The following is a 27,957-nucleotide window of genomic DNA, read 5'->3' as shown; positions in this document are numbered from 1 at the left end:
GGCGATGAATATTCAAGTCACAGTATATTATTCCCAATACAATCCTATCATGTGACATGTATAATGGTTGCTGTTCAGTAATGTGATGGGGGATAGAATACATCTTCATCAATCAAATGACCAGATGGAAGCGATATCGTTACATTATACATAAAGGTATTTCCCCGATAGGACCCCCGGTGCTGTAATGACGTCACTATTTAGCTCAGGTCGACGAGCGGCCCTGATGACGCGTCCATGATGGCCGCCAGGCCCCTGAGCTGTAACTTCTGCTGCCCGACTGTTCGTGACGATGGAGACCTGATGGAAGAAAGGAGACTGACTGGTGAGTTATGGTGTGGACTGAGGGCTGAAGGGCGACAATACGACAAAACCACCACAAACCAACACATAGAAACACTTGTCGCGGCGTCCATTGCTAAGTGGGCTAACATTAGCTCACGGCTAACTGGTGCTAACGTCTGTGCGCGCGGTTCTTTCGCTGATTTCTAGTGGTCAAATTAACCTGATTTATAGCGTTCTGTTTGGCTTTGGTTATAGTTGATCAATGGATTTGCCGATTGTTGTGTTTTACAAGAACAACATTTAATGTTTCCCTCGTTTAAAGATGGCGTTTCTATCCGTCGTTAAAGAGCTGCACTTCCTTGTGTTGACCACTAGGGGTCGCCCTCCATCCATCACATGGGATCATGCTGCTGTGCGGGGATGACGTGTTTATGTGCTTAAAAGATCTAAACTGAATCATGCAACACATGAACAGTGAACTCTAGTCTGCACCTGAAGAAAGGCTCTTTACTTGGTAACAGTATCGCTCATTTAAATCATTCCTTCTTCTTCTTTATTGGGTCTCAGACGGTGTTTTTGTATTTGAATGATTGTGTGACTTCAAAGTGTTTGTTTTTCTTTTTGAATTCTCAGAAAATGTTGGAGGAGCAGCTGGAGAACAACAAGGTTCAAGACAAGCGGACGGAGGACGAAATGAACAAAGTAAGGAAACCTAAGTGATTGATAAACATTGATGATGATGATGATGATGATTGTTTCGGGTTTTTATTTACAGTAGATCAGGGTCAGAGTTACATCATCCATATCATTACAGTATGAATCGGGGCCTTGTGAAAATGTGACGTAAAGGGCCTTAAATGTAGTTGAACGTGGTCACTTACCTCCATCATGTGTGTCACCAGACACATGGTAATAATATGATGAGATTGTAGGTGTAAGATCTGATATCCCTCCCTGTGCTTTGGGTACAAGGTTTTGATCGGTGTTGCACTAAAGCTGATGTAAAATGTCTCTTTTGAAATAGGACGGAGCCTCTTGAAGCTTGTGTCTAAATGTCTCTGTTCTTTGTGCAGGCTGCTGAATGAGCAGAGACACTTGAAGGTCTTGGAGGAGACGAGGAGGATGGAGGAACATTTGGTAAGTGTCAACTCAATTATTACTAGTAGCTACTAGTGGCAGCAGGAACGTTTTAGTTATTGTGATAGTATTTGATTACAAATTGAAATAGAAACAGTATTTTATATCATATTGCTACAATGATAGTATTAATAAGAACTTTAAATTAAAATGTTTAATAAAACTCTTCAGTCATAGAATAGTATTTAATATTAAAACATGAAAATGTAGTTCAAAACAATACTCAAATTATAGCATGCAACAAGGAAATCAAAAATATAGTGTTATACAAAAACCATGGTCTGGTTTGCCGTTAAAAGTAATGAAAATCATATATTATGACGTAAACTGAAAAGATTACTCAGTATAGTATGCTGGGAAACAAAATGATTGTCACAAAAATATTAAGAAAAGTCATAGCATCAAAATCATAACAAACATCATAAAAGACAGTATAGTATGTTGTAAAAAGGTTATAGTAAAAAATATCAAAGTCCAGATATAGTATTATTATGTCATAATATCGTATAATATGTTATGAAAATGCTTTTAAAAATGTGATATTATTATGTGATGAAAGTCAGGAATATTTTAGTATGTTATGTTGGAAAAAAGTAGGAAATGATTATACTATAGCTTAATAAATTCATAAAAAGTATCGTCCAATATTTCATAAAGTCTTTAAAAATATTATAGTATTTCGCAAGTAATTGTAGTTAGTTATTTTAATAAGTCTGTAAAAAAGTCATTTTAAAGTATGTCCTTTAATAAGTATAAAAATACATGTTATTACTCTTAAGCCATGAACAATTTTAGAAACGTCACAATATGGTATTTCATTACAAAAAAATATATAATTGTAAAAGTAATCAGAAATAATAAAGCATGTCATAAAAAGTTATAAAAATGTACAAATAGGTTTTTGAATACATCGTGGAAAAATAAATTGCATTGTGTGCTAATTAAATTAATAGCATGTCTAAAGTAAAAACCAACAAGTGTTTGAATTTGGTGTATTTGTTGTAGTATTCATTCCAGTGTGTGAATTTGATGTATTTGTTGTAGTATTCATTCAAGTGTGTGAATTTGATGTATTTGTTGTAGTATTCATTCAAGTGTGTGAATTTGATGCATTTTCTAATGTTGTGCTTCTCTTCTTTTCTCCACACGAGGGCGCAGTTTCCAGACCTGAGGACGGCAGGTTTCTTCTTCTGCTCTGCGGTTACTCTGAGAAGTAACTTTGACAGTTTGGGGGTGGTTCAGCTTTTGTCAAATGTTTGCTGTGCAGCTGAATTTTAATAAAGAATAATTTGGTATAACCCCCTGCGTGTGTCTCATTGAAAGCCCGGGAGGAGACGGACGTCTCTACTCTACCGGGGCGATGCACACTGATGATCCCACAGCGGTGGGAATCGAACCCGGGTCTGACGCCACCCAAACCGGGGACAGCGCAACCACGCCACCATGTCATTCGCCCTTAATCATGTTTGTTTGTTGCCTTTGACTTCTTCATGTGACGAACAACCTCAAAAATATCCCACCTGCAAAAGGCTTGAACCCACGACCTCATGCTCACGGGGCAGTCGTCTTCACCTGGAGCTATTTGCTCAGACACTATTTGCTGCTTCATTAAATATTTGTCTTCTTCACTTTGGGTGTTGAATCTTAAAACAAACTGCAGCACACAAGAACCGAACCCACAACCTTCTGCTTACAAAGTGTTCTCTCATCCCAGTGAGCTAACTGATCTGATGTAACCACTGGCTTCATTGTACATTTGTCTCCTTTGTTTGGGCTCTTGGCTCTAAAACCTCTCCATAAGGGAACTCAACCCAAAACCTCTGGACTCCTTACTAGTCATTTGACACTCCACCTGCTTGTGCTTTACAAGATCCACTCAAATGGCTCAATTATTGAGAACGTTTCAAGATGTCACATTGGGAGATAGACCTTGACGGTCACCATGCCCCGGGATCGAACCCATGACCTCCAGCCTCTGGATGAGTCCTTTACCACGCTGAGCCATCACATCTGAGCCGCTGGCTTGTTGCAATGTCACAAATAGTTCTGCAAACACAAAATCAAACGGTTCATATTATGAATCATTAAGAGTTCTGGTGGAATTGTAGCAGACCTTCCTGAGCCACATCTGGGAATCGATCCTTTCTCCTCAGGGTGCCGTGTGTCAGTTCTCGTCAGCTCCTCATCTGGGTGAGCTAATCCCTGAGGGGGAAACTCGCCCATTTCTTCTGGTATTTGTCCTCCACTCTGCTGAGGAGGAACCTCAGAGGATCCTCAGGATGGATCCTCTCACTTCTCTCAGGCATCAGCGCACAGATCATGTGCATGTGTGGGTTTTTCACACACTATAATATGAATACAATTAAATAATGAATGAATGAATAAATAATGAATTAAAATGATTGAAGCATTGTCATAGTCTAGATTGTTGGAAAAACGTATAGTTTGGTAGTCAACCAGTCAAAACAATAATAGTATGGTGGTGGGAAAATTCAACTACGGTTCAGAGTGAGTGAAGAGAAGGTCTCTGACCTCTCGAACTGGGACACGGTCTGTAGTGTTAAACAGATCCGTTTTGATAACTCAATCAATTCAAGATGAGGACAGTGTCCCAGGAACTCATCTTGAGTATTTATGAGTCAACATTTAGGAGAGCTGATCAAGTCAACAAGGGTTTCTCTTCATCTCCTTCAATCATGGATAACAATGCTCTCTGTCTCTCTGGGATGTGAAAGAGCGCAGTGGTGGCTCCTAAAACTAAATCATCCAAAGCCAAAGGAGGACTCCTTTCAGGAGACTTGATGCATCACTTGTGTTAACTCTGCTACATGCTTGCAAGCATTTAAAAAAAGCTCTGTTCAATGATTTCACTTCAGTGTCGAGGAAAATTCTGCTAACATATGGAACGGCATAAAAAAACAGGCTGCTGTCGCTAGGCAACTCCACAACGACAAAGTAGCCTCTCTGTCCTCTGTCCTCGTCCTTGTCTTTGTCCTTCTACATATCTCTGCAGGATCTGACACAGTGAACCACCAGATCCTTATTTCCACCTCTCAGGAACGCGTGTCTCAGGCTGTGAAACTGAAAACACACCTGCACCGACCACACCAGGACGAATCAGCACTTTATTAGCACTTCCTTACAAAGCACTGTTGTAGTTTGGCTTTTTGTTCTGGTTCTGTACCCTCGTTATTGAATGCACTTGTTGCTTTGATAAAAGCGTCAGCTAAATGATAAATATACTCGTAGTGTTTTTGTTTTTCTTTATCAGTTCTTTTGGAAGGTGATGTTCTCTAATATTAGTGTTTTAACAAAAAAATCTAACAAAATCAGAATTTAGCAGGGCGGGGATAGTAATTGTCTCAAATGTCTTAATTAAAAATTAAAACTTGATTAAAAAAATAGTCATAGTGTGTGGAAAGAACCCACACATGCAAATGATCTCAACACAGTCTGTGCGCTGATGCCTGAGAGAAGTGAGAGGATCCATCCTGAAGATCCTCTGAGGTTCCTTCTCAGCAGAGTGGGGAACAAATACCAGAAGAAATGGGCGAGTTTGCCCCTCAGGGATTAGCTCACCCAGATGAGAAGCTGACGAGAACTGACACACGGCACCCTGAGGAGAAAGGATCGATTCCCAGATGTGGCTCAGGAAGGTCTGCTACAATTCCACCAGAACTCTTAATGATTCATAATATGAACCGTTTGATTTTGTGTTTGCAGAACTATTTGTGACATTGCAACAAGCCAGCGGCTCAGATGTGATGGCTCAGCGTGGTAAAGGACTCATCCAGAGGCTGGAGGTCATGGGTTCGATCCCGGGGCATGGTGACCGTCAAGGTCTATCTCCCAATGTGACATCTTGAAACGTTCTCAATAATTGAGCCATTTGAGTGGATCTTGTAAAGCACAAGCAGGTGGAGTGTCAAATGACTAGTAAGGAGTCCAGAGGTTTTGGGTTGAGTTCCCTTATGGAGAGGTTTTAGAGCCAAGAGCCCAAACAAAGGAGACAAATGTACAATGAAGCCAGTGGTTACATCAGATCAGTTAGCTCACTGGGATGAGAGAACACTTTGTAAGCAGAAGGTTGTGGGTTCGGTTCTTGTGTGCTGCAGTTTGTTTTAAGATTCAACACCCAAAGTGAAGAAGACAAATATTTAATGAAGCAGCAAATAGTGTCTGAGCAAATAGCTCCAGGTGAAGACGACTGCCCCGTGAGCATGAGGTCGTGGGTTCAAGCCTTTTGCAGGTGGGATATTTTTGAGGTTGTTCGTCACATGAAGAAGTCAAAGGCAACAAACAAACATGATTAAGGGCGAATGACATGGTGGCGTGGTTGCGCTGTCCCCGGTTTGGGTGGCGTCAGACCCGGGTTCGATTCCCACCGCTGTGGGATCATCAGTGTGCATCGCCCCGGTAGAGTAGAGACGTCCGTCTCCTCCCGGGCTTTCAATGAGACACACGCAGGGGGTTATACCAAATTATTCTTTATTAAAATTCAGCTGCACAGCAAACATTTGACAAAAGCTGAACCACCCCCAAACTGTCAAAGTTACTTCTCAGAGTAACCGCAGAGCAGAAGAAGAAACCTGCCGTCCTCAGGTCTGGAAACTGCGCCCTCGTGTGGAGAAAAGAAGAGAAGCACAACATTAGAAAATGCATCAAATTCACACACTTGAATGAATACTACAACAAATACATCAAATTCACACACTTGAATGAATACTACAACAAATACATCAAATTCACACACTGGAATGAATACTACAACAAATACACCAAATTCAAACACTTGTTGGTTTTTACTTTAGACATGCTATTAATTTAATTAGCACACAATGCAATTTATTTTTCCACGATGTATTCAAAAACCTATTTGTACATTTTTATAACTTTTTATGACATGCTTTATTATTTCTGATTACTTTTACAATTATATATTTTTTTGTAATGAAATACCATATTGTGACGTTTCTAAAATTGTTCATGGCTTAAGAGTAATAACATGTATTTTTATACTTATTAAAGGACATACTTTAAAATGACTTTTTTACAGACTTATTAAAATAACTAACTACAATTACTTGCGAAATACTATAATATTTTTAAAGACTTTATGAAATATTGGACGATACTTTTTATGAATTTATTAAGCTATAGTATAATCATTTCCTACTTTTTTCCAACATAACATACTAAAATATTCCTGACTTTCATCACATAATAATATCACATTTTTAAAAGCATTTTCATAACATATTATACGATATTATGACATAATAATACTATATCTGGACTTTGATATTTTTTACTATAACCTTTTTACAACATACTATACTGTCTTTTATGATGTTTGTTATGATTTTGATGCTATGACTTTTCTTAATATTTTTGTGACAATCATTTTGTTTCCCAGCATACTATACTGAGTAATCTTTTCAGTTTACGTCATAATATATGATTTTCATTACTTTTAACGGCAAACCAGACCATGGTTTTTGTATAACACTATATTTTTGATTTCCTTGTTGCATGCTATAATTTGAGTATTGTTTTGAACTACATTTTCATGTTTTAATATTAAATACTATTCTATGACTGAAGAGTTTTATTAAACATTTTAATTTAAAGTTCTTATTAATACTATCATTGTAGCAATATGATATAAAATACTGTTTCTATTTCAATTTGTAATCAAATACTATCACAATAACTAAAACGTTCCTGCTGCCACTAGTAGCTACTAGTAATAATTGAGTTGACACTTACCAAATGTTCCTCCATCCTCCTCGTCTCCTCCAAGACCTTCAAGTGTCTCTGCTCATTCAGCAGCCTGCACAAAGAACAGAGACATTTAGACACAAGCTTCAAGAGGCTCCGTCCTATTTCAAAAGAGACATTTTACATCAGCTTTAGTGCAACACCGATCAAAACCTTGTACCCAAAGCACAGGGAGGGATATCAGATCTTACACCTACAATCTCATCATATTATTACCATGTGTCTGGTGACACACATGATGGAGGTAAGTGACCACGTTCAACTACATTTAAGGCCCTTTACGTCACATTTTCACAAGGCCCCGATTCATACTGTAATGATATGGATGATGTAACTCTGACCCTGATCTACTGTAAATAAAAACCCGAAACAATCATCATCATCATCATCATCAATGTTTATCAATCACTTAGGTTTCCTTACTTTGTTCATTTCGTCCTCCGTCCGCTTGTCTTGAACCTTGTTGTTCTCCAGCTGCTCCTCCAACATTTTCTGAGAATTCAGAAAGAAAAACAAACACTTTGAAGTCACACAATCATTCAAATACAAAAACACCGTCTGAGACCCAATAAAGAAGAAGAAGGAATGATTTAAATGAGCGATACTGTTACCAAGTAAAGAGCCTTTCTTCAGGTGCAGACTAGAGTTCACTGTTCATGTGTTGCATGATTCAGTTTAGATCTTTTAAGCACATAAACACGTCATCCCCGCACAGCAGCATGATCCCATGTGATGGATGGAGGGCGACCCCTAGTGGTCAACACAAGGAAGTGCAGCTCTTTAACGACGGATAGAAACGCCATCTTTAAACGAGGGAAACATTAAATGTTGTTCTTGTAAAACACAACAATCGGCAAATCCATTGATCAACTATAACCAAAGCCAAACAGAACGCTATAAATCAGGTTAATTTGACCACTAGAAATCAGCGAAAGAACCGCGCGCACAGACGTTAGCACCAGTTAGCCGTGAGCTAATGTTAGCCCACTTAGCAATGGACGCCGCGACAAGTGTTTCTATGTGTTGGTTTGTGGTGGTTTTGTCGTATTGTCGCCCTTCAGCCCTCAGTCCACACCATAACTCACCAGTCAGTCTCCTTTCTTCCATCAGGTCTCCATCGTCACGAACAGTCGGGCAGCAGAAGTTACAGCTCAGGGGCCTGGCGGCCATCATGGACGCGTCATCAGGGCCGCTCGTCGACCTGAGCTAAATAGTGACGTCATTACAGCACCGGGGGTCCTATCGGGGAAATACCTTTATGTATAATGTAACGATATCGCTTCCATCTGGTCATTTGATTGATGAAGATGTATTCTATCCCCCATCACATTACTGAACAGCAACCATTATACATGTCACATGATAGGATTGTATTGGGAATAATATACTGTGACTTGAATATTCATCGCCAATTTCCTTTTTACATTTACGTTTTTCATAGTTTTTAGCTGTTCAACCAACCCTTTGTTTGTTGTATTTAACCTTGATATTGCTACTCAAACCTGAAGTAAAGCCAAAGGCTCAAACTCAAGACTGGGCTTGAACCCACAACCTTCAAATGCAGTGTAAAGACAGCAGCTCCTCAGCTGTGCTACTGTAAACTCAAAACTCTTTCAAAGCACAAGAATTGAACCCACACTCATCAAAGCCTTAATTTCTCATATTTGATTACGGGTTTAACCCCAAATTTCTTTCAAAGCATAAGTCACTTCTGCATGACAGGGATTGAACCCACAACCTCAGAAAACAGGTTGGAGCTGCTGCCCTTCAGTTGTTCCCTTGTGCTATTCAGCCACATGCTCTGTATTGTCTGTTTCTCGTATTAAACCTTGGGATTGATAACCAAACCTCAAAACCACCTGACTACACCCAAACCCTCCATCAGGTTTGAACTGTGGATCTCCCACACTTCAGGCTTTCTACAAACTCCCTGCACTGTTCCACCACACAACTGTTGAAGCTTTAATTCTGGACTATGTCAAGTCGGCGAGTCAAACCTTAATATTCTCATAGGCTCTTAGGTTGGAATCCACAACCGTTGCATTCTATTATAATAGAATTGCAGGTCAAGTAAAGTCATAATATGGCATGTCTAATAAAATCATAGTCAATTTCACTTCTTTCAGGTCTTGCTTTGGTCTTCACTTTTTTCGACATGCTATGACTACTACTACGAGTAGCAGCTGGGTTTGAGGAAAACAAAACATGTGTTGTACAATCAGAAGAAACCACTTCACAAAGTAATTTGAACAAGAAAACCATGTCGTAGTAATACATGATGTGAAAGATTTTAACTCAACAAGCAATTTTGGTTTAACTATAATGGGTAATTAATTAGTTACACAAAGGCTAAAAGGACATTTTTGAAGTAACTCCTCAATGTATCTAAGAGAATAAGAATTGGTGGCGTGCAGTGAAATGTATCTACAGAGACTCGAGGTCAGAGATGAGATGCACAAGCATTCTTTAAAACAATCTACCACGGAGAGCCTGAAATGAACCGAGCTCACCAACAATCAACGAGTATTATATGCTACATATGCTACACGCTTAATGGTTTGTGGGATTTAATAAAAAAATAAGATAAAGTAAAATTAGAAAAAAATGAAAGAAGTTGAGTCAATTGCCTGCAGGGGATTGCACTGCCGATGACCCAGTTTTGCAGGCGCGACTGGCAAACCAGGGAGGTGAGTACAATAAGGTTTAGTGGGAGAGGGGGTCACTCATGCTTCAACCCAACAGCTTTCATTCATTTTGACAAAACAGGTTAAACAGTTCTTTACACATGAGAACACACAGGTTTTAGACACTTCAACACCATCATCCTCATCATCGTATTAAGTATTTTCGTTCTCTAGTACTGGTGGGAGCTGGCCTGCAGCTGGATGCTGAAGGTCTGGCTCATAGCTTTGTTCAATGCAGCCACAAGGTCTGGGCTCTGTGGGACCAGGGCTGTGGTTTGTGATGAGGACTGAGGAGGTGCAGGAGGACGTGACGGGTGGATGGAGGCTGGAGAGAGAGTTGGAAGAAAAAAAACATGCAGAGGAGGCTTCGTCTCCCGTGTATCACTCCTTAAAATGAAAAACCAAATCAGGATTTAATCACAAATGATCTCTTGTTATTCACATTTCACCGTCTCTTCTAACTCCCTCCATGCGCACCTGTGTCTCTTCAACATAAAAAAACCCCCTTTCCTTAGCGACCTTCCATCAACCCTATTGGTTCTTCCCGTTTCCTATAACTATCAAAAGGACCAATACTGTTTTGGTTGAAAACACCTCAAATTTGCATGTCTAGCCGCGTACACCCCCAACCTCTGCCCACAGGATCTCTTCTGTGAAACAGCAGCGTGGAAGTGTGGAAGAGAGCACGTGGCAAGCAAGGCCCACTGTCCCGGTTCCACCCTCAATGGAAGCACCAGAGAACAAAAATAACTGCCCTTCATACATAATTCTTTTAAATACCAGCAATGGTTTGCAGTTCATTAATTATGTCTTATGTGTTGATCACACATGTAAGCAGACTGTTACTTATTGACCCGATAATCCTGCATGCACCGAATAATCTACTACTAAAACATCATTTCTTTTAACTTTAATTGAAACTGGACAATATAGAGTCACAAATGAAAATAAGACGCTACATTCACAAAGATAACCTCTCTGTTATGTATTCTGGAGCAAAAAAATTGAAATAAAAATAATCTAATTGGAGATCATATATTGTAGCTCTCTATGCAATTTCTAATCCACTGGTTTCGTTGTGGTACATTCAAGAAAGAGCTGTCAGTGATTTTACTTCATTCAACAGTTGCACCACAAAAAAGTGAAACCAATTAAATATCTGTATATACTGAGAATAAATGTATATCAAGAATTTTGATTCTACATTCTGGAATATGTCAACTCTTCTACATTTCCGTAATCTAGTCATCATAGAATGTGAAAATTACAGATTGATTTAATTGTAAAATCTGCATTGAGACAATTAAGTGTAAATGTATGTGAAATATTAGTTGCCATCACACATTACTGCACAAGAATTTAAATTTGAACAATGTACATATTCTATTTACAAATAATACACTTTTAATGTTAGTGCTGTACATCTACCTGATTAGGAAATGAAAAACACAGTTAAGTTGATTTGGAAATTGGAATGTAACACACAAACACAAAAAGACACACACTTGCAAAAAAACGAGGTCTTGTACCTGACTTTTCCATTAATTTGATGACGACACGCAAATATTCACAGTCTTCGAAATCCGAGAAAAGAAACAATATATGAATAAATATGAATCAAATATTTTGCATCTTCTCAAATTTCCCCTGGAGAACCTCTTCTGCCACTAGAGGGCAGAAGTCATCCATTTACTCCACAGTTTCATTTTGCATGGACGCTTCACGCTTCCCACACAATTCTATAATAATCTCGACTCTCGGCCGAGTCTACAGATGCTCCATCCGTGGCGATAATCCCACTGAAGTTCCTCGGGTGGAAATTGTCACCGACTCCGTCCGTCCCGCACAGCGAGATGCTGCCAAGCTCAGACTCTAATGATGCTGACGGAGGAGGAGGCTCTGTGCAGCTGAAGGAGATGAGAGAGATGAGAGAGATGAGCACATGAGTCATGGACAGAGAGGGCCACATGTGTGAACATGACTCATAGACCTCAGGAAGAAAATGTGTGGGCCTCATTTCATTAGAGATTTATCAGCTGATCGATTCAAATCACACATGATTGTATTCAGACTGGAAACATAAGAATTCCCACTTAAGGCATTCCTTGTTTTCCGGGACGCCCGAACATTAAATGAATCATATTTGGCAAATCTAGTTCTGGTCTTTTCCTGTTTACGGTATTCTTGCTCAAAATTGGACCTTGTACAAAGCATTCATTGCATTTATACCCATGTGATGTAATTAATCATTGCCCATCATTAACCCAGTTAGGTCTTAATAAACTTTGTTCAAACTTACAGAACTTTACAATTAATAAAAAATATATAGAGAAATATCAAAGAGAATCATAAAAAACGTTTTTTTTCCCCCATCTTAGAGCCGCTTGACGGGAAAGATACAGACATTAAATGGTTAATTATCTCTTGACTTTAATGCAGCTCATTAGAGCTGACAATTAGTCAGCAGTAAATGATTCACTGTTTGAGTAACCAAATTCTTATCAAGCTTATATTTGGGTATTAAACCTCACTTTAAGTTTTACAACGTACAGTTCAGGTACAACAGTCACCTAAATATTGCCAGAAATTATGCAAAATGGGTATTTTTTTAAATATGGACATTGACTATAAATGGATTTAGGATGAATCTGTCTCATCTGCGTATATACATGAAAATGTAACATGACAATGAACAATTATTCCTTTAAAACGTGCAATTTGTAACTTTAGGCTCCATGCTGCAAAGAAGCTGGGGTCAACACTTGACCTCTGACACTCGGGACACTTGAACTTAGTTAAAAAAGAAAACCCAGCTACGGATCAGTCACCCCGCTGCTGCGCACATCTCCGTTGTGGTAGAGCGGCGAGCTGGCGGCCGAGGCGGCGTAGTAGGGTGGGGGGGCTCGGACCAGCGGCCTCTTGGCTTTCTCCTTGCAGCTGCTGGAGTCGTTGTCTTTGATGATGTCATACTGTCGACAGAAGAGGGCGATGACGGCTGGGGGGGGGGGGGGGGGGACAACAGCGGTGACGGACAGGACAAAGTGAAAAGAATCAATCCATTGATTGAGATAATAATCAGCACATTAACCCATTATGAAAATAGTTGAGCTTCACTTCAGCCGCTCACATCAGTGAAATCCAGCACACACACACACACACACACACACACACATCTGGGCTGACCTGCCCACAGCAGCAGCACGGTGGTGATGATGAGAAGCTCTCCGGTCTGAAGGTGAGGAGTCATGTCCAGACCTTCCATCGCCGGCTCATCTGAGCATAAATAAAGACTTATTTTTGTGTACATTTATATAAATAAAAAGGATGTACTCTTATATATAGATCATTAAATACGAAAGAAGTGCAAATTAGAAACACAACAAGTTCATGTTGGAAAATGCTCTTCAGAAAGGTTACACTGTTTCCAGTCTTTAGTACATTAGTACTAGTAGTCTTTGTAGTTTAGAGATCGATGGAGGTGAAGTTTACAAGTGATTTAACTTAATTTTCCTCTTTGAAAATGAAATAAGTCAAAAAGTGAAACATGTGTGTGTGTGTGTTTATTCACGGTGGTCCAGGACTCCGGCTGGATAGTGATCACTCCTCTCCAGAGTCCTGAAGTGGACGCCGCGGCTCGGCGGGCTGTCACCATGCGGCCCCACAGACTGGACCTAAACACCACCCCCCCCCCAAAGAAAGAGCCGGATCCTTCAGCACTGCTCGTACATTTAGGAAGCGTAGTCAGAGGGAATTTATTTGGGTAGGAATACAGAGCTTAGAAGTAGGAGACAAGAGACGAAATGCTGCAAACATGAAGCAACTTGCCAACAAATGAAGTTTGATGTTTTGTTTGGTGTGTTTTTTTCATTCACTCTGAACACTATGAATTTTCTAGCAGCTACAATGCAGTTTAAAAGCAGAATGTACTAAATATAACAATTATACAGGGAGAAACTGAGGCAGAATTAGACACACAGCAGGTGATCTGCTGGACAGGAAGCATTAGTAGGTTTAGAGCCCACAGGAGGGATGTGATCCACTTGGTCTCAGTGGACTCGAGCTGCGAACACGCCGTTAGACTTTTTAACAACCTACTTCAACATGCTACACTATGACTTTCTTCTGACTATATTGCGATATTTTAAGACTTCTTTCGAAGTAATATGTTGCTATGCTGTTCTGTGATTATTTACAACATCCAATAACAATTGCCTGTCAAACCGACCCTTCATCATTAACTTGTTGTATCATCCGTTCACCAGTGAGTTGCTCACTGACTCTTCTTCAGGACATCTAACTGAGTCTGTGTGTGTGTGTGTGTGTGTGTGTGTGTGTACCTGGACGCTGTAGTGCGTGTCCTCGTCCAGGTCCCACAGCACACACCAGTGGCTGGACGTGTTCACCTCCCTGATAGAGCGCTGCATCAGGCCGTCCTGCCTCTGGAGACGACACACACACACACACACACACACACACACACACACAGGACGTGTTATAAAAGAAACATTAGCATTATTTGCAGACCGACGGCATGAATCCAAATGAGTGAGCCGCGTCGCTCCGCTGGCATTCATTTAGTTGCTGTCCCAGTGGGGATAATTAGGTCTGAAGGCAAGGGGACGCCGGCCATCATCATTCGGAAGACACAGAAGACGGCCTCGAGATTCCTGTGCTTTGTGATAAACCAACTTAACCTGGGGAAATACATCTTTAAATCACTTATATTATGGCGAGAGGGGAGAGGATACATTCCTCTTAGGGCCTGCTAGTAATTCCATTTGACCTCTCCTCCACTAGTATACTATTGATAAATGCAGATGGTTTTGCACTTCCAACAACCCAGCATGCTTCTTCCAACATAACTTTCAAGTGTCTGCTCTTCAAAGATCTTACAAAGTAAATACAAAGAAAATTGTGTGCGCCTTCTCCTCCCCTGGTGCTGTTCGAGAAAGGAATTTACACGAGAGCTTCCTGAGGTCATAGCCGGATACGTTGCATCCTGTTTTTCTTGCAAATGCCACGACGTCGATGGATTCTGAGTCAGAGGCCGGACGGCTTAAAAGACGAAGAGCTCTTTGGCGTCGTCGCCTACCGAAGACGCTCCTCCTGCGAGACGAGTCCCGGCCAAACCGTTCCCACTAATGGAGAGAAGGCTCCCACTCAGAGCCAAACCAATGTCTGATTCTCTTTGTGCCAAAGTGTGGGCGGCTCAAACCGATGAGAATGAACCCAGCGGAGTGAGTCGGGGGGGGGGGGGGGGCAGGGGGGGGGGGGGGATGCGAGAGAGACGAAATGCGGTGATGTACGAGCGCTTCCCGACCAAATGGGCTTTAGCGGTGGTACATTTGAGAGAATTAGTGTAAGCTCGACATGTTTAATTCAGCTGTATTACAAGCATATATATATATATATATATATATATATATATATATATATATATATGATATATATTTTAAGACTCTAGGGGCGTCCTTTGGTCGGTCATCTGTGGGTCCGTGGTTGTTCAATAATTAGTCCTACACAAAAAGAAATGGTTCAAATAGTAAGCTATGAATGTTTTCAAATCACCAATTCTGTTATGAATATTTGGTCCAACTCTTCCTTGCTTGGATGGCTAGAAAGTTACAGGTCTTTTTGTGGTTTGCAATCAGGAGATGTGTTTTTTTTTTATTACCACTACATAAAAAAACAGTCAGTCAGCCTGGACATTAACAAGTTTAGAGGTTATGACTGTATTGATCCAACTCTTTTGCAGGAGACGGCTCAAAAAGGTTCTGGCCTCGGGAATTACGCAATGTTTCAAGGAGACACACGACTCAAGATATAAAGCAGCCCACAATTCACCTGGGAGAAAGCAGTTATTTGGGGGATCCGGTCAGAAATCATACGGCCTCCATTTGTTTCCCTGCTAATCGAATCGAAGTGAGCGAAGGGTCAATAGGACGGGACACTTACTAATTATCCTGTCGTAGTCTATTGGCGAGCTCATTACCCCACATGGTAAAACGCCCGCTATCGGAGTGACGCTAAAAGGTCACCGTACCTGCTGTGAGATCGAGTACCCGATCACGGTGTCCCCCTGAGGGACGTTCCAGGTCACCGTGGCCGAGTGCGCCCTCAGCTGAGTCACCGACACGTTCACCGGGGCTGCTGGCACAGCTGTGAACACACACACACACACACACACACACGGAGGGTCAGTGGCAGCTTTTAGAGCTTACACACGGAGTTTGCTCCCCATGCCAACGTCATACCAGATAAGATAGATAACAATCTAATTTAACAATCTAGAAAAGGTTTGGGTGAGTGAACCTGCAGATGCCCCCCCCCACAGTTTTGTGCTCTCGCAAACTGCACTGAAAGTCCATCGTGTCTCCATCAGTGTCCTTGAGTGAGACGCTTGTGGGGATGGCCGTCCCATCTCCTCGGTCACTCGGTAGATCACAGTGTCCTGAGATGTAAATGTATGATCATGTGCAAAAGACCTCCCCCCCCCCCCCCCACACACACACACACGTTAATGGTCCTCTGGGGGCCAGTTAGGCCTGATGGTGAATCCAAACTGTTCGCTGGGAGATTTAAATCATCAGTAAACGTTGCGATTTTTGCTGAGAGGGAGGAAGAGAGAAGTTATATGAATATTAGCCAATCATTTACTATTACCTTTTATCAGTTTGTCACCCAGAAATATTCAGTAATTATGAGGGAAGAAAAGAGGGAAAAGAGCTCAAAACGAGAGGGAAGCAATAAAGACAGACGGAGAAAACATAAAATATATATAAAATAAGGCAGGAACAAATCTGGAAAGACTAGACAAAGCATGTGAAACGTAAAATCTAATGGACCAAAAAGGATATTAATAACAATCAGTTGGTGTCAGCAGCTCTCACATCAACACACACAACTTCATGCTACTCATCCATTTCTCTGGTCGCAGAAAGCAATTCATGTGTCAACTGGAAGCGAGTGTGTGTGTGTGTGTTTTGTGTGTGTGTGTTTTGTGTGTGGGCTTTGGTTTTGGTGGGCAAGAAAAAAGCAACATTGTTGATCCAATGCTTGTCTTGTGTTTGCAATGCATTTTGGTCCATTCCCTTGAGGCTGTGGGCGTAAAATTTGGCCTTGGAACTGCCTTGAAACATGATGCTAAGAGCTCAATGTTAATAGAAATAAAAATAAAACATCCCCCACCTACACAAACAAAGTGCACGCGCAGTGAATGGACTTCTACAATCACACAAAACCAGTGTAGCAGGGGGGGAGGGGAGGCTCAGACGGAGTCAGGACGGCAGAGATGGAAATGATGGGAGGAAGAGGAGGATGAAAGACGCCCGGAATATGACAGAACAATGGAGGGAGAGGGAGCAATTATCTCTGGCGCATATATAGAGATTGCGAGGGCATTGTCAATCTTTCGGTTTTTCCAGAGAGAAAATAGGGAAGGGCAAAGTGAGACGGATGGATCAGAAGCGGGAGGATGGGGATCAATGATGGAGGCAAGAGATGGAGGGGAACTGGAAGAGATTTTTAATGCTTAATAGTTATTTTGTATACATTTCAGGGTCCATTTAGCCACATAATTGTTTTATATTAAGCTGAATTTGTGATTCTTCTCTTAAATCAATATGAAATATCGTAAACCAAACCACACATTACCAATCTAATGCACAAGTTAAACTTCTATTATAAGCCATACAGGCGAATAAGGATAGTAAGTGACAGCTGAGGCATCAGTGATGCTACAGTGGACTTAAAAAGCATCATCTGTAGTCCACACACGGCTTTGGTAAGAGAGTCCAGCCAAAGACTGTTGCTACTGTCGCCGCTCATCTAATTTTCAAACCCAGACACAACGCTCTATTCACATCTTCTAGACGCGTTATCCTCACATCCAACTCTTGTTTCACGGCAGCTCTTAGCAACCCAACAACGGCGGCGTCACCCCCGGCGACCAAAACATCAAAAACAACAACCAACGTTGGTTGTCGACACGGTTTCTCCTGAGGAGAGACGTCTCTGATCGTAAATCACATCTCGCTGATGGGCGCAGGCAGTCCAATCTGGATAATGGTTGCCCTCCCCCCGCCTCCCTGCCCCCCCTCTGGGATAATGGTTGCCTGCGATACAGCATGCTGATTTAGATACGGCATGAACGAGAGACACATGACAAGAGCTGAGGGTCAGGTAGAACCCCCCCCCCCCACTGACGATGAGATGAGGGTTCATTGCTTCAGATTTCTGGGGAAGATCAGAGTCAATCTGCAATAAGAGCAGCAGGAGGCGAGCCCCCCACACGGCAAGAAAGAAGCTCTTTGACCTGCTTCCTCTCAGAGAAGACCTCCTGTGGTCCGTTGAGGCATTTCATGCTGCTCCCTCTCTGGAAAACATTGGAGAACATTGGTTTTGATGAACTCTTGTGTGTGAGTGGTGAGAACTAACAGAGAAAAAATATTGTGAATTGTGAATATGTTGAATTATGCTGCTGATACAAAATAATGTCCCCTTGAAGGATTTATAAAGGAACCAATTGTGAGCCATATTGTTCAACTAAAGTTTCTCTGAGCTTCAGTGAGAACTGGAATGGACTTCAAAGGACATAACGTTTTTGACAACAATGATTTTTGACTCTCAGATAAATATCCATTTATTCACGTACAAATCTGTGCAAAACAAAACACGCACAGCAAAGCCACAGACAACTATGGTACGATTTCTACCAAATAAGGAATCCATGCCGCTCCTTGGTCATCAGCTAAAGAGAAGCTTAGTGGAAGGAATGCTTTTCATAAAAATTGGTATGACAATAAGGAGAAGAAGGAATCTCGCCAGTGAAGATTTAAGTGCATTTGTCGTAATTATGAGGCTAGTCCGAATGACATTCAATCGTCAAGGATTTAAGAGTTTAATAACAGGTGTCTGTCCTGTTTAAATACAGCATTAAATCAGTAAAAAAAAAAAGAACCTTGATATAATTCTTCAGGAACACCTAAGAAAAGACCGCTGGATTCTTCTATTGATTGGAAATGTCTACTTTCTGTAAATGATCTTCCCTCTTCAAATGTTATATTTCTTTGAATGTTTTTTTGCACCGTTGAAACCTCCTGGAACAAAATACCTTCAGTTTCTCACGAATTCGACCAGATGTCTGCATCCGGACTTCACTTTGAAGCCACCCTGATTCTGAAGATAAGCAGAAGAAAACATGCAAAGAGCGTGAAGAACAGAGACTCACTGGCTCGGACCATCCCTGGTGTTTGCCAGCAGGTCAGCAGCTGCAGCAGCAGCCCGAGGTCCAGCTGAAGGAACGCGGCCATAACCTCCTCCGTCCTCCTGCAGCCGTCCGGCTCTTCTGCACGCTCTTCTTCCCCTCCCTCGACCCTCGTGCGTTTCACTGGAAACACGGGGTCACCACCGCCCCCCGCGCCATCTTCACCCTCAGCTCCCGCTGCGCGTCTCGGTTTCTATTCACAAGTTGCACTAAAGTCAGACGCGATGAAGGAAAAGGAGGCGACGCCGCTGTGCGCGCTGCGGAACGCCGCAGCCCGGAGCAGCTAACAGGTTGTTCGTGCCCGTCTCCGCGTGCATCTGGCGGGCTTGGGCTTTGCGTCAAATGCGCCTCGTCTCCGCGGCAGGTGGAGGGTCGCGCGGTGGTCAGCCCCCGCGGACAGCGCTCCGGCAGGTGGAGGGTCGCGCGGTGGTCAGCACCGCGGACAGCGCTCCGGCAGGTGGAGGGTCGCGCGGTGGTCAGCACCGCGGACAGCGCTCCCCGCAGATCGGCTGGCCTTATATCTAATTTCAGCGTTTAAGTAGGTTAGAGGAATTGTGTTGGTGGTGGAAAGGTGGGAGAAGCAGGAAAAAATAAGGTGGTGCTTCTCATTCAGCGGCCGTTTAATCTGATGGATTATTGGAAGCCGGGAGGAGCAGAAAATGTCTGCCGGTGGTGACTCCTCCAAACACACAAACACACACCCTCAAACACACAAACACTACAGGCACGCTAGACACTGACGTTACACGTCCTGTCACTACACTGAGGGGGGAGGAAGAGGATGTTAGAAGTGAGGACTTCATCACCTTAAATTACCTGCTGTCAGGGATCAACATGTGTTACTGCGGTTATAATGAGATTACATTTATCTTGTAAAAGGAGCTTGACCTCTAGACAGAGAACCAGTGGTGTGTTAATACAGAAAATACATAAAGGATAAATATATGTATCTTGTCACCTCTTTGGTTGTGGCATTCTGCCTGTAAACAACAACCGGAGGAGACATAAAATTCACAATTTATGAGACTACTCTCTATTGGTGTCACTATACATCTGTATTATTGTCTCACTGAAGTATGAGAAGAATACGACATGCAAACAAAAGCAATATTTCCAGAAGGGTTGTTCAGAGATTTTCTGCAGGTTATTCTTGTGCTACATCAACTTTACTTATAGCCATCGTCTATTTGACTTGGACTTTGCTTGTAAAATTGACTGCCTGAACAAAGGACTCGCTCCCAGCCTTCTACAAAGACTTTACTACCCTGAAAGCTGGCATTGGCCCCAGAAATGTTGTCAAAATAAAATACCAAATTAAATCAAATCCTTGCTTAAAGGCTGAGGGGCGGCAGCGAAAGTCTTTAAGCATCGTTCATCTTTGCGGGTTGAAGCTTCTCTGCTTTGCCTCCAATTTGTTTTAGTTCTTTTTCTGCAAAGTCACAGTTTGACTATTCTGACTTTATGTATTGATTTGCAATCAAGGGCATCGAAAGCACCGAAATGGCTTGAAAGCCTTGATAAGACCTCAGAGTTGTTTTATTTTAGTCAAATGTTAGTTCTGTGTTTTAATTTATAGCTGTAAAATACTCTTGTGTACTATATGCATGGAAAGCCATTAAATAAAATGTTAAAATGTACACTATTTTCTCTAAAACCAAAGAAATAAGTCAGTTTAAATGAAGTACTGCATCATGCTCTGTTGGGAATAACGGCATACCATAAAGATCAGTGCGCTACTTGTATTCACTTGATACAGTTAGCCATCCAAAAGGGTGACTTTTTATATCATATTACAAAAAGAGTGCACGCAGTTAAGAAAAAAACACAATGTCGGTTCAACGTGAAAAAATGACGAACAATTTCACACTGCAACAATTATATCGCCACTCAAATATACATAAAAAGCTAAAATAACCGCCCTCCTGCTGTCCCCCCGAGCACTCGTTATAATAAGTAGCAATTACAGCACACTCACAGAGGCGAACATCTAACCGCTTTGAGTAGTGACATCATGTTGTGACTTATCCACTGAACGCTCCTGCTCAACAGTTGTCATGTCTCATTGCCTTGCAATATCGACCCAAAGTATTTCATTCGACATTTTACTTGACTTTTTATTAAGGAGTGTAAAGAGAAGAAGAAATCCACATTTAATCTAATAACAGTCTTAAAACAGGACCAAAGGCAGTGGGAAAACAGTAAAGCTTTGTTTGGGATTCCATGGGGGAGAAGATGAAGAAGAAATGGAATAAATGATCCATACACACCAGGACGCCTCCCTGTGACGGGGGGGGGGGGGGGGGTTAAAAAACATGCTGGAGGGCTTAATCTCCCATCTGGTCTGCAAACGCCTCGGGACGCCCCAGAAAGAGCTGAATCATCGTCAGACGGAGGGGACAGCAGAGCTCCACCAAGGCAGAGAGAAGGAAGCATCAATGGACCAAGTCGACGGGGGGGGGGGGGGGGGGGGGGGGGGGGGGTAGTTTAACGTTTTGCAGTCAATGTGATAGGATTATTTTACCCCAGAAATCACTGCTCCGCAACTTAGATTTTGTAGATTCAGCGACGTCTTTGGACAAGTTCTCCGCTTGATTCTGTTGTTGTCTTGGAGGTTAATCCATTCCCTTTCAATTCAAAACAACTTCATCAATCCACGAAAGTGATGTGTAAGCAAAAGAGCCGTTTAAGACTACCCCCTCGAGTCCAAAAGCAGAGTCAAAGGAACACGGTATCCTCTGCTCCTGATAAAAACTCCTGTGTACCGACTCTCTCCACCGAGGGGGGCTATCAGCCTGCACAACGCTGGTTGTCTTTTGGCGACGCCTAGATGTTTGAGTCACCCAACACCCCACATTGGGTCTTCAGATGTACAGGAGGACGCAAAACAACATTGTGACATGTCGTCCCCCCCCACCCCCTGCCGCTCCTCCCCGTCGCATCTCAATATGCCTTTCACTTTGAGGCCTAAATGTCTTTTTTAAAGTCCAAACGTTGACCTCGGCCAGAGGGAACACCAGAGTCAGTGTTCATCCGCTGGGGAGCATGAACATTAAACTGCCAGCTGTCAATCAGAGTAGACCAACATGAGATTTCTGTTCCTAATACACCTAAAACCATGTGAGCCATCCTGAAACACCAACGAATGCTATAAAAAGCAGCGAGCTGCAGGCTTCATTCTGATCTCCCACAGCCGAGTGGGTTCTTCTTCCTCATAGTCTTCCTCAGAGGTGTGGATGCTAAATAAAAAACACGTGATGATGACAGAGAGAATTTTGCATCGCAATCTGTATTCACGATGCTTCGATTCAAAGCCTGCCCCCACATGACTTCAGATACGCCGTTGCTTCTCTTTCTTGTGTTTCACACATTTAGAACAATCTCTACTCGAGGTCAAAAGGCCTAATTATAGATCTTCATATTCTTTTACTCCTTTGCTAATTAACAAAGCCAGCCATGCATGGCTAAGAGAGCAGCTTCACATATGGTGCTGCAGCTACCAGGGATTTCTGAGACCAGGTCCATGCTGCAGGGTGCCACCGGGCTTTTACACAGTGAGGTTGGTGGTTTGAAGCCCCGACTAAAAGGAGGAGACATTGAGAAGAGCGTCCAGAACGTCAAGTCAGCAAGCGAGAACAAATGAGGCTCATCTCGGCTTTTTATTGATTCATTACATTATAATTTCACGGCGCGAGCCTCATTAATCAGTAGTTAAACGGGCCTCACACAAACTAAGACATTTTGAGAAGAAACTGATGAATATTTTAATAGGTTTTAGATCTGAGAACAGAATTTGGTCAAACTACGGAACACCCAGACTATAAGTTCTTATAATTTAATCATTTTTGAATGGCTGCAGTTGGAGAATGAGTAGGGTGCATTGCTGCACAGGGTTCATTAAGCTTCTTCATTCCAGTAACTCTGAACTGCAATCCACGCTCTTAATCAGAATATTCCCAAATCTGTTCAAATCTGTTTAATACCTCAATCTGGGATTCTCTCCATATTGGTTATATAGATTTAGGTTAAAAATCATTAAACCTGCTTTACAATGTGATTCGTTCCTTCAACACACAATAAGAAGACCACACGGGCCCTTTGCCTACCGATGCAAAGTCACACATGACTCAACTGTGGCACTTTGGTATATTCAGGGAATAAAGGCTTCAGTCCTACTAACACCCAGGGGAGCTTGTGTCCTTTGTCAAAGCAACTGGTTCTGGCTGACTGGCAGCTTCAGCTAGGAGGCAACGTGTGTGTGTGTGTGTAACTGTATACACGTGCTCTCTAAGGTCATAATGTGGGTGCTGCAGCAACACTTCAAACAAAAAAACTCCACAAAATCCCAAAGTACTTAGTCACACTCAAACTGTGTGATTGACAGGTGATCACTAGCGCGCTATGGATGGTGACCTTGCCCAACGGAATTACCTGCGAGTCATTAAACGAGGAGGACGGCACATGTGTGTTCAGACTGATTAAAGATGAAAGAGACACTCGCGCAAATCGGTCAATACATCTTTTGACGTCGTCATGGTGACGTGAAGTGTGGCAGCAAAGTGCGGTCTCATTTACATATTTACACCACCCCATGTCATGGCTGCATCAGACTCTCTCAGGGAGAAGAGCGGCTGAGCGCTGCGTCCTTCACAGATCAAGATGGTCCTTCATTCATCTCCCCCTCCAGGTCAGGAGCATGACCCCCCCCCCCCCACACACCAAAAAACAGTTTCACAAAAGTATGTGATAATAACCGATCTATTATTTTATGAAAAAAAAAAAAAAATCTATGGTCCGGATTTAGGGACACATTATGTTGGTACTATTTTAATATTACACTGATTGACAACATAATCACAAAACTAATGAGCCCTATGAAGACGTAATACAATATTATTAGCATGCCATTAAGTTAATTCATATAAAACAATTATTCAACTGCCAATAATCCTCCTTTTTTTCATTTTCCCCATTCAGGTTCCCAGGTGAGAACCTGGAAAAACAACGTTTTTGTTACTTAATGAATAATTCATGGCTGCTAAATGGTACGTCTTCTGCATGCGCTATCCATCTGCAGCTTCTAAATATTTAATGGATGCAGTGGGGCTGTTTTACTCGGGGCCCCCGAGGTCATCTCGGGTGTGTTTGTGCGCTACGGGGCCCTCTAACTTTGTTCGTCTGAGTGTGTGTGTGTGTGTGTGTGTGTGTGTGTCCCGTCTCCAGCCTCTGCCGTGGTCAGGTCCGAGTTGCTCTTCCGCCGCCACGGACCAGTCACCGTGCGTCCGTGTTCTCGCTTATCCACGTCGGGCCTGTGCACCGATTCATTCCTCGTCACACACACACACACACACACACACACACACACCGCTTTGCTCGTAAACCCTCTCCAACCCAGAGGTGTCCCAGCCCCCCCTCCGCCCTGCGGTTCACATACCCGTAATCCCCCTGAGATCTCAGGAGGAGGATTGTTCCAGAGGAGACGCGTGTCAGTGCGTCGTGGGGATTGAAATAGATTTCCGAGGTACAGAATTTGTAATGACGAGAAAGCAATGTTCTTTCCTGTGTTAGATCAGGTTATCCTGAGATTAAAGCGAGACACCCTGTGAAATACGTCACTTTTTAACACAAGAAATACTTAAAAAATGAATGAGGAAGCAACAACAATAATCCACAAAGCAAGTCCAGTGATATAACAAATCCTGCTTTGATGGAGGTTTGAAAAAGGCAGAATATAAAACACGCTTTTGAAATGGGATGTGAAGCCGCCTAAAACACCACGAAAACATGAATCATGGTATTAAAAATCAAGTAAAAACTCCCATTAAGCCCCCTGTAAACCATTGTGGGCTCCAAGTGCCTTTTCTCCACTTTAGTCTTTCCCTTTTTTTTTAAAAAGGTCACTGCGGGAAGAGGCCAGAAAGCAGAAATGTTTGATCTCCTGATCATCGTAGAAGGAACTACGAAGAGGTTTCTTCTGCAGCGTCTTTAAAGTCTCAACAGTAACTCAAGGTGAATATTTAACTCGTCCCCCACCAGGAAACAGCTGGTGGGATTACTATGGGAAATGCAGCATCATGACTCAGTGTTGCCTGCTCATTAAACGTTTAACACGTCCCCCCCCCCCCCCCGTGTGCGCCAGGTTCCCTTTGATCGGCCTGCAAAGACTTCCTCATGAATAAATGCTGCAGCTGGATTGTTTGCGCTCCAACAAAGTGGTGGTGGTGGGGGGGGGGCGTTTGGGCCGGGAGGAGTCAGTTCCTCACCAAACTCCATCATGGGTTTTGGCCTGCAGGCAGCGCGTTCCCATTACTGGGCCGCATTGACCACATCTGCCCGGGAGGGGTCAGGGGATGTTTTCCATTAGGAACATCGGAGTGGTTTTTTTGTTGTTGTGTGGAGCAGATTCGGGGAGTTAAGAGCGGGGGCTTTTAGAGCGCGCTGACCGGTTTTATTGTGGCCGCGACACGAGAGTGCTGCAGTCATGGCTACCGGGGATAAACTCGACATGAAAAGAAGAGGGTTCACGGATTATTAAATAGAAAAGGGTTCAACAGGGCTTCTACATTTCCTCTTTGAATACCTTCATGCAGTTGACTAGTTTCTTGCCCCTTATATTACTTCTCTACAATGATCAGAATACGGGTATCTTTTCATTTTAAATCCATTAAAAAGATCTTTCACATCCATATAGTCTAACGTGGCAGCTGTCATGCACCTTTAAAAACTATTTTTAAGTTACGTTTGCAACATTGCTGTTGGCCCACCTCCGGGATGCAGAACTAAGATCTCACCTTCAGTAATGCAGAAGTTGTCATGTTTGGACACGACATGGTAACCACAGCATGAAAGCTGCTCCTCAAGGACTTGAGATTCACATAATGTGCAGCAGCCGCATGATAACAGAAGCCACCTTGTGCAAAAAGGACGCAGGGTTTAAATCTCAGCTAAAACAATGAGATTACCACACAAATACGGTCGAGTACATTGCGGACATTTGTACAATCTTTGCAGCGTATAATGTGTAAAGGGAGTTACAAATAGAATGCATTTGTGATGTTTCTAAATAAATCCGGAAAAAATTATTTAGGATTATGGATTAACAGATGTAATGTGGGTTGGGAGAGAAGATTTACCAAAATGTGCTAACCCCTCCATGTAACCCTAACCCAAGATGATAGTAATGCAGACATGGATCCACATGTTCATAAGCTGCAGGTGGATTTGTCACATCATTGATCACTGATGAGGACAAAATAGGATGTGTTTATGTTTCCATATCAGCCACGACTCGAAGAAGAATGAAAAAGGATCCGAAACCCAATGAAAGCGATTGCCATGTATTGTTTTTGGAGCGATGCCCATTGAGTTGGCCGCCTCTGCTCCGGTCGATAGTTACATGCTGTTGGTCACAGATGGAAATCAACATTGATTGCAGAGAAAACTCTGGCAGGAATAGCTCAAAGTCAATATGACATGTCGCTCTCCAACTCTGCCTCTCCACTTTTAAACTTAATAACTAAATCACTTTGTGACTTTCCACAACTCCCTTAAGGCCGATAGAATTGTATTTTTATGCATGAAACCTAACTGTAAAATCCCTTATTGTTAAATGCCCTAAATGTACTACTCCCCTCCAATACTTTCTGTATTTACAAAAACCACGATTCTGCAAAGAGGCGTCCTTCTCACTTTGTTTGCACACTACATGGGTCCCAACGGGGTCAACGCGGCCGCCCTTTGTCGCCCCCCCCCCCCCCCCCCCCCCTCGCCCAAAAATCAGTGGGATCGGGCATCCATCTCGCTCGCTCGCTCTCCCCTTCACGCCCTTCTGCCTCCATTAGGAGCCCGGCACCCTGATTGGACACGCGCGTGGCTATGGGGACACGCTCTGGTAAGGGTGGGGTGGTGGTGGTGGTGGTGGTGGTGGTGGTGGAGCAGCCCACCCTGAACCAGTTCATCACCTTGCTGGAGGCCATTGAGGGGGGGGGGGGTGGTTAGTCAACTTCTAGGGCACTGAGAGCTGCCCTTAGTGTGTCGACGATTTGCCCTCTTGGTCCTAAACTCCCCGACTGCAACTCCTCTCTCCTGATAAGGAAGCTTCCCGCATCTTGACCTTTGACGTAAAGGACTCAGAAAGAGCCAGAGTGAAAATGCTCTGCCTTTGAAGAGGATGTTTATTACTTATAGACAATTATTTAGCATTCTCCAAAACGTTAATTCTGGGCTTATAGTTCATGATTCATTTCATGAGTGAGACTGAGAGCAGTGCATTTTAGGACTAATAAGGATTAGACTTTACTCAATCATACAAGACGTTATGTCAACTAGGTTTTTCCCCAGTGCTGCCACCAGTGCTGCTTTTGGGTTCTGAATAGAGTGAGCAGTGTCCTAAGAATACAAAGCAGTTATTATTTTATAATTCACTGCAGTTGCTCTATTTGTAGTCGTTGTGTGGGCAGGTGGAGGCTCGGTAACCATGTTGTGTCTTTTGCACATGCATATTGAGGAGCCTTCCGTTCGTTTGGTAGGGCCCAGGACGGATTGTTCTGGTCTCGCGTAGACGCTCTCGATGAACAATCAGACATGAGGTGAAACACGCTCTTCATTGTCTGCATTGCCCCTAATCCAGACAGCATAACCCCACGCTTTGCTTTCCCCGGGAGCCAACCCTAATATATTCAGATTAAGCTCGGCACACAACTGTCCATCTGACATGAGGGCTAGATTTGAGCTGGATTGGAAAATCTGGATGGGATGTCTCCAAAGCCCTGTAATTCACCCCCCCCCCCCCACACACACACACACACC

General features: G+C 42.7%; 1 protein-coding gene and 2 long non-coding RNA genes across 7 annotated transcripts; 1 reads left to right on the top strand and 2 right to left on the bottom strand.

Annotated features, from left to right (window-relative positions):
* Positions 1-77: 77 nt before the first annotated feature.
* On the top strand, positions 78-2,933 carry LOC119221312 (uncharacterized). Of its 2 annotated transcripts, none has more exons than XR_009955962.1 (5): positions 78-325; positions 608-799; positions 919-987; positions 1,359-1,422; positions 2,574-2,933. It is a non-coding gene; the product is annotated as an uncharacterized LOC119221312 (long non-coding RNA). The 2 variants fall into 2 exon arrangements; XR_005120679.2 differs by having other exon boundaries at positions 93-325; positions 661-799; positions 2,574-2,929.
* Positions 2,934-5,680: 2,747 nt separating this feature from the next.
* LOC119221301 (uncharacterized) lies at positions 5,681-8,552 on the bottom strand. 3 transcript variants are annotated; one of them, XR_005120678.2, is made up of 5 exons: positions 8,289-8,503; positions 7,815-7,953; positions 7,627-7,695; positions 7,192-7,255; positions 5,686-6,040 (listed from the first exon to the last, which is right to left on the bottom strand). It is a non-coding gene; the product is annotated as an uncharacterized LOC119221301 (long non-coding RNA). The 3 variants fall into 3 exon arrangements; XR_009955965.1 differs by having other exon boundaries at positions 5,681-6,040; positions 7,627-8,006; positions 8,289-8,552; XR_009955964.1 differs by having other exon boundaries at positions 5,684-6,040; positions 7,627-7,953; positions 8,289-8,538.
* A 2,230-nt stretch (positions 8,553-10,782) lies between these two features.
* Positions 10,783-19,616, bottom strand: LOC119220964 (fibronectin type III domain-containing protein 4-like). 2 transcript variants are annotated; one of them, XM_037477336.2, is made up of 7 exons: positions 19,117-19,616; positions 15,931-16,046; positions 14,225-14,326; positions 13,456-13,558; positions 13,071-13,160; positions 12,716-12,882; positions 10,783-11,794 (listed from the first exon to the last, which is right to left on the bottom strand). In XM_037477336.2, exons 1-7 carry the CDS (start codon positions 19,196-19,198, stop codon positions 11,753-11,755), a joined length of 702 nt encoding a protein of 233 aa, XP_037333233.1. In that variant the 5' UTR covers positions 19,199-19,616; the 3' UTR covers positions 10,783-11,752. The 2 variants fall into 2 exon arrangements, with proteins under 2 accessions (XP_037333233.1, XP_037333241.1); XM_037477344.2 differs by having other exon boundaries at positions 12,731-12,882.
* Positions 19,617-27,957: the final 8,341 nt, after the last annotated feature.

The sequence above is a fragment of the Pungitius pungitius genome, chromosome 3, assembly GCF_949316345.1.
Source record: "Pungitius pungitius chromosome 3, fPunPun2.1, whole genome shotgun sequence".
NCBI lineage: Eukaryota > Metazoa > Chordata > Actinopteri > Perciformes > Gasterosteidae > Pungitius > Pungitius pungitius.
The sequence above is the reverse complement of the archived record's forward strand: the minus strand, read 5'-3'. Positions and strand labels throughout refer to the sequence as shown.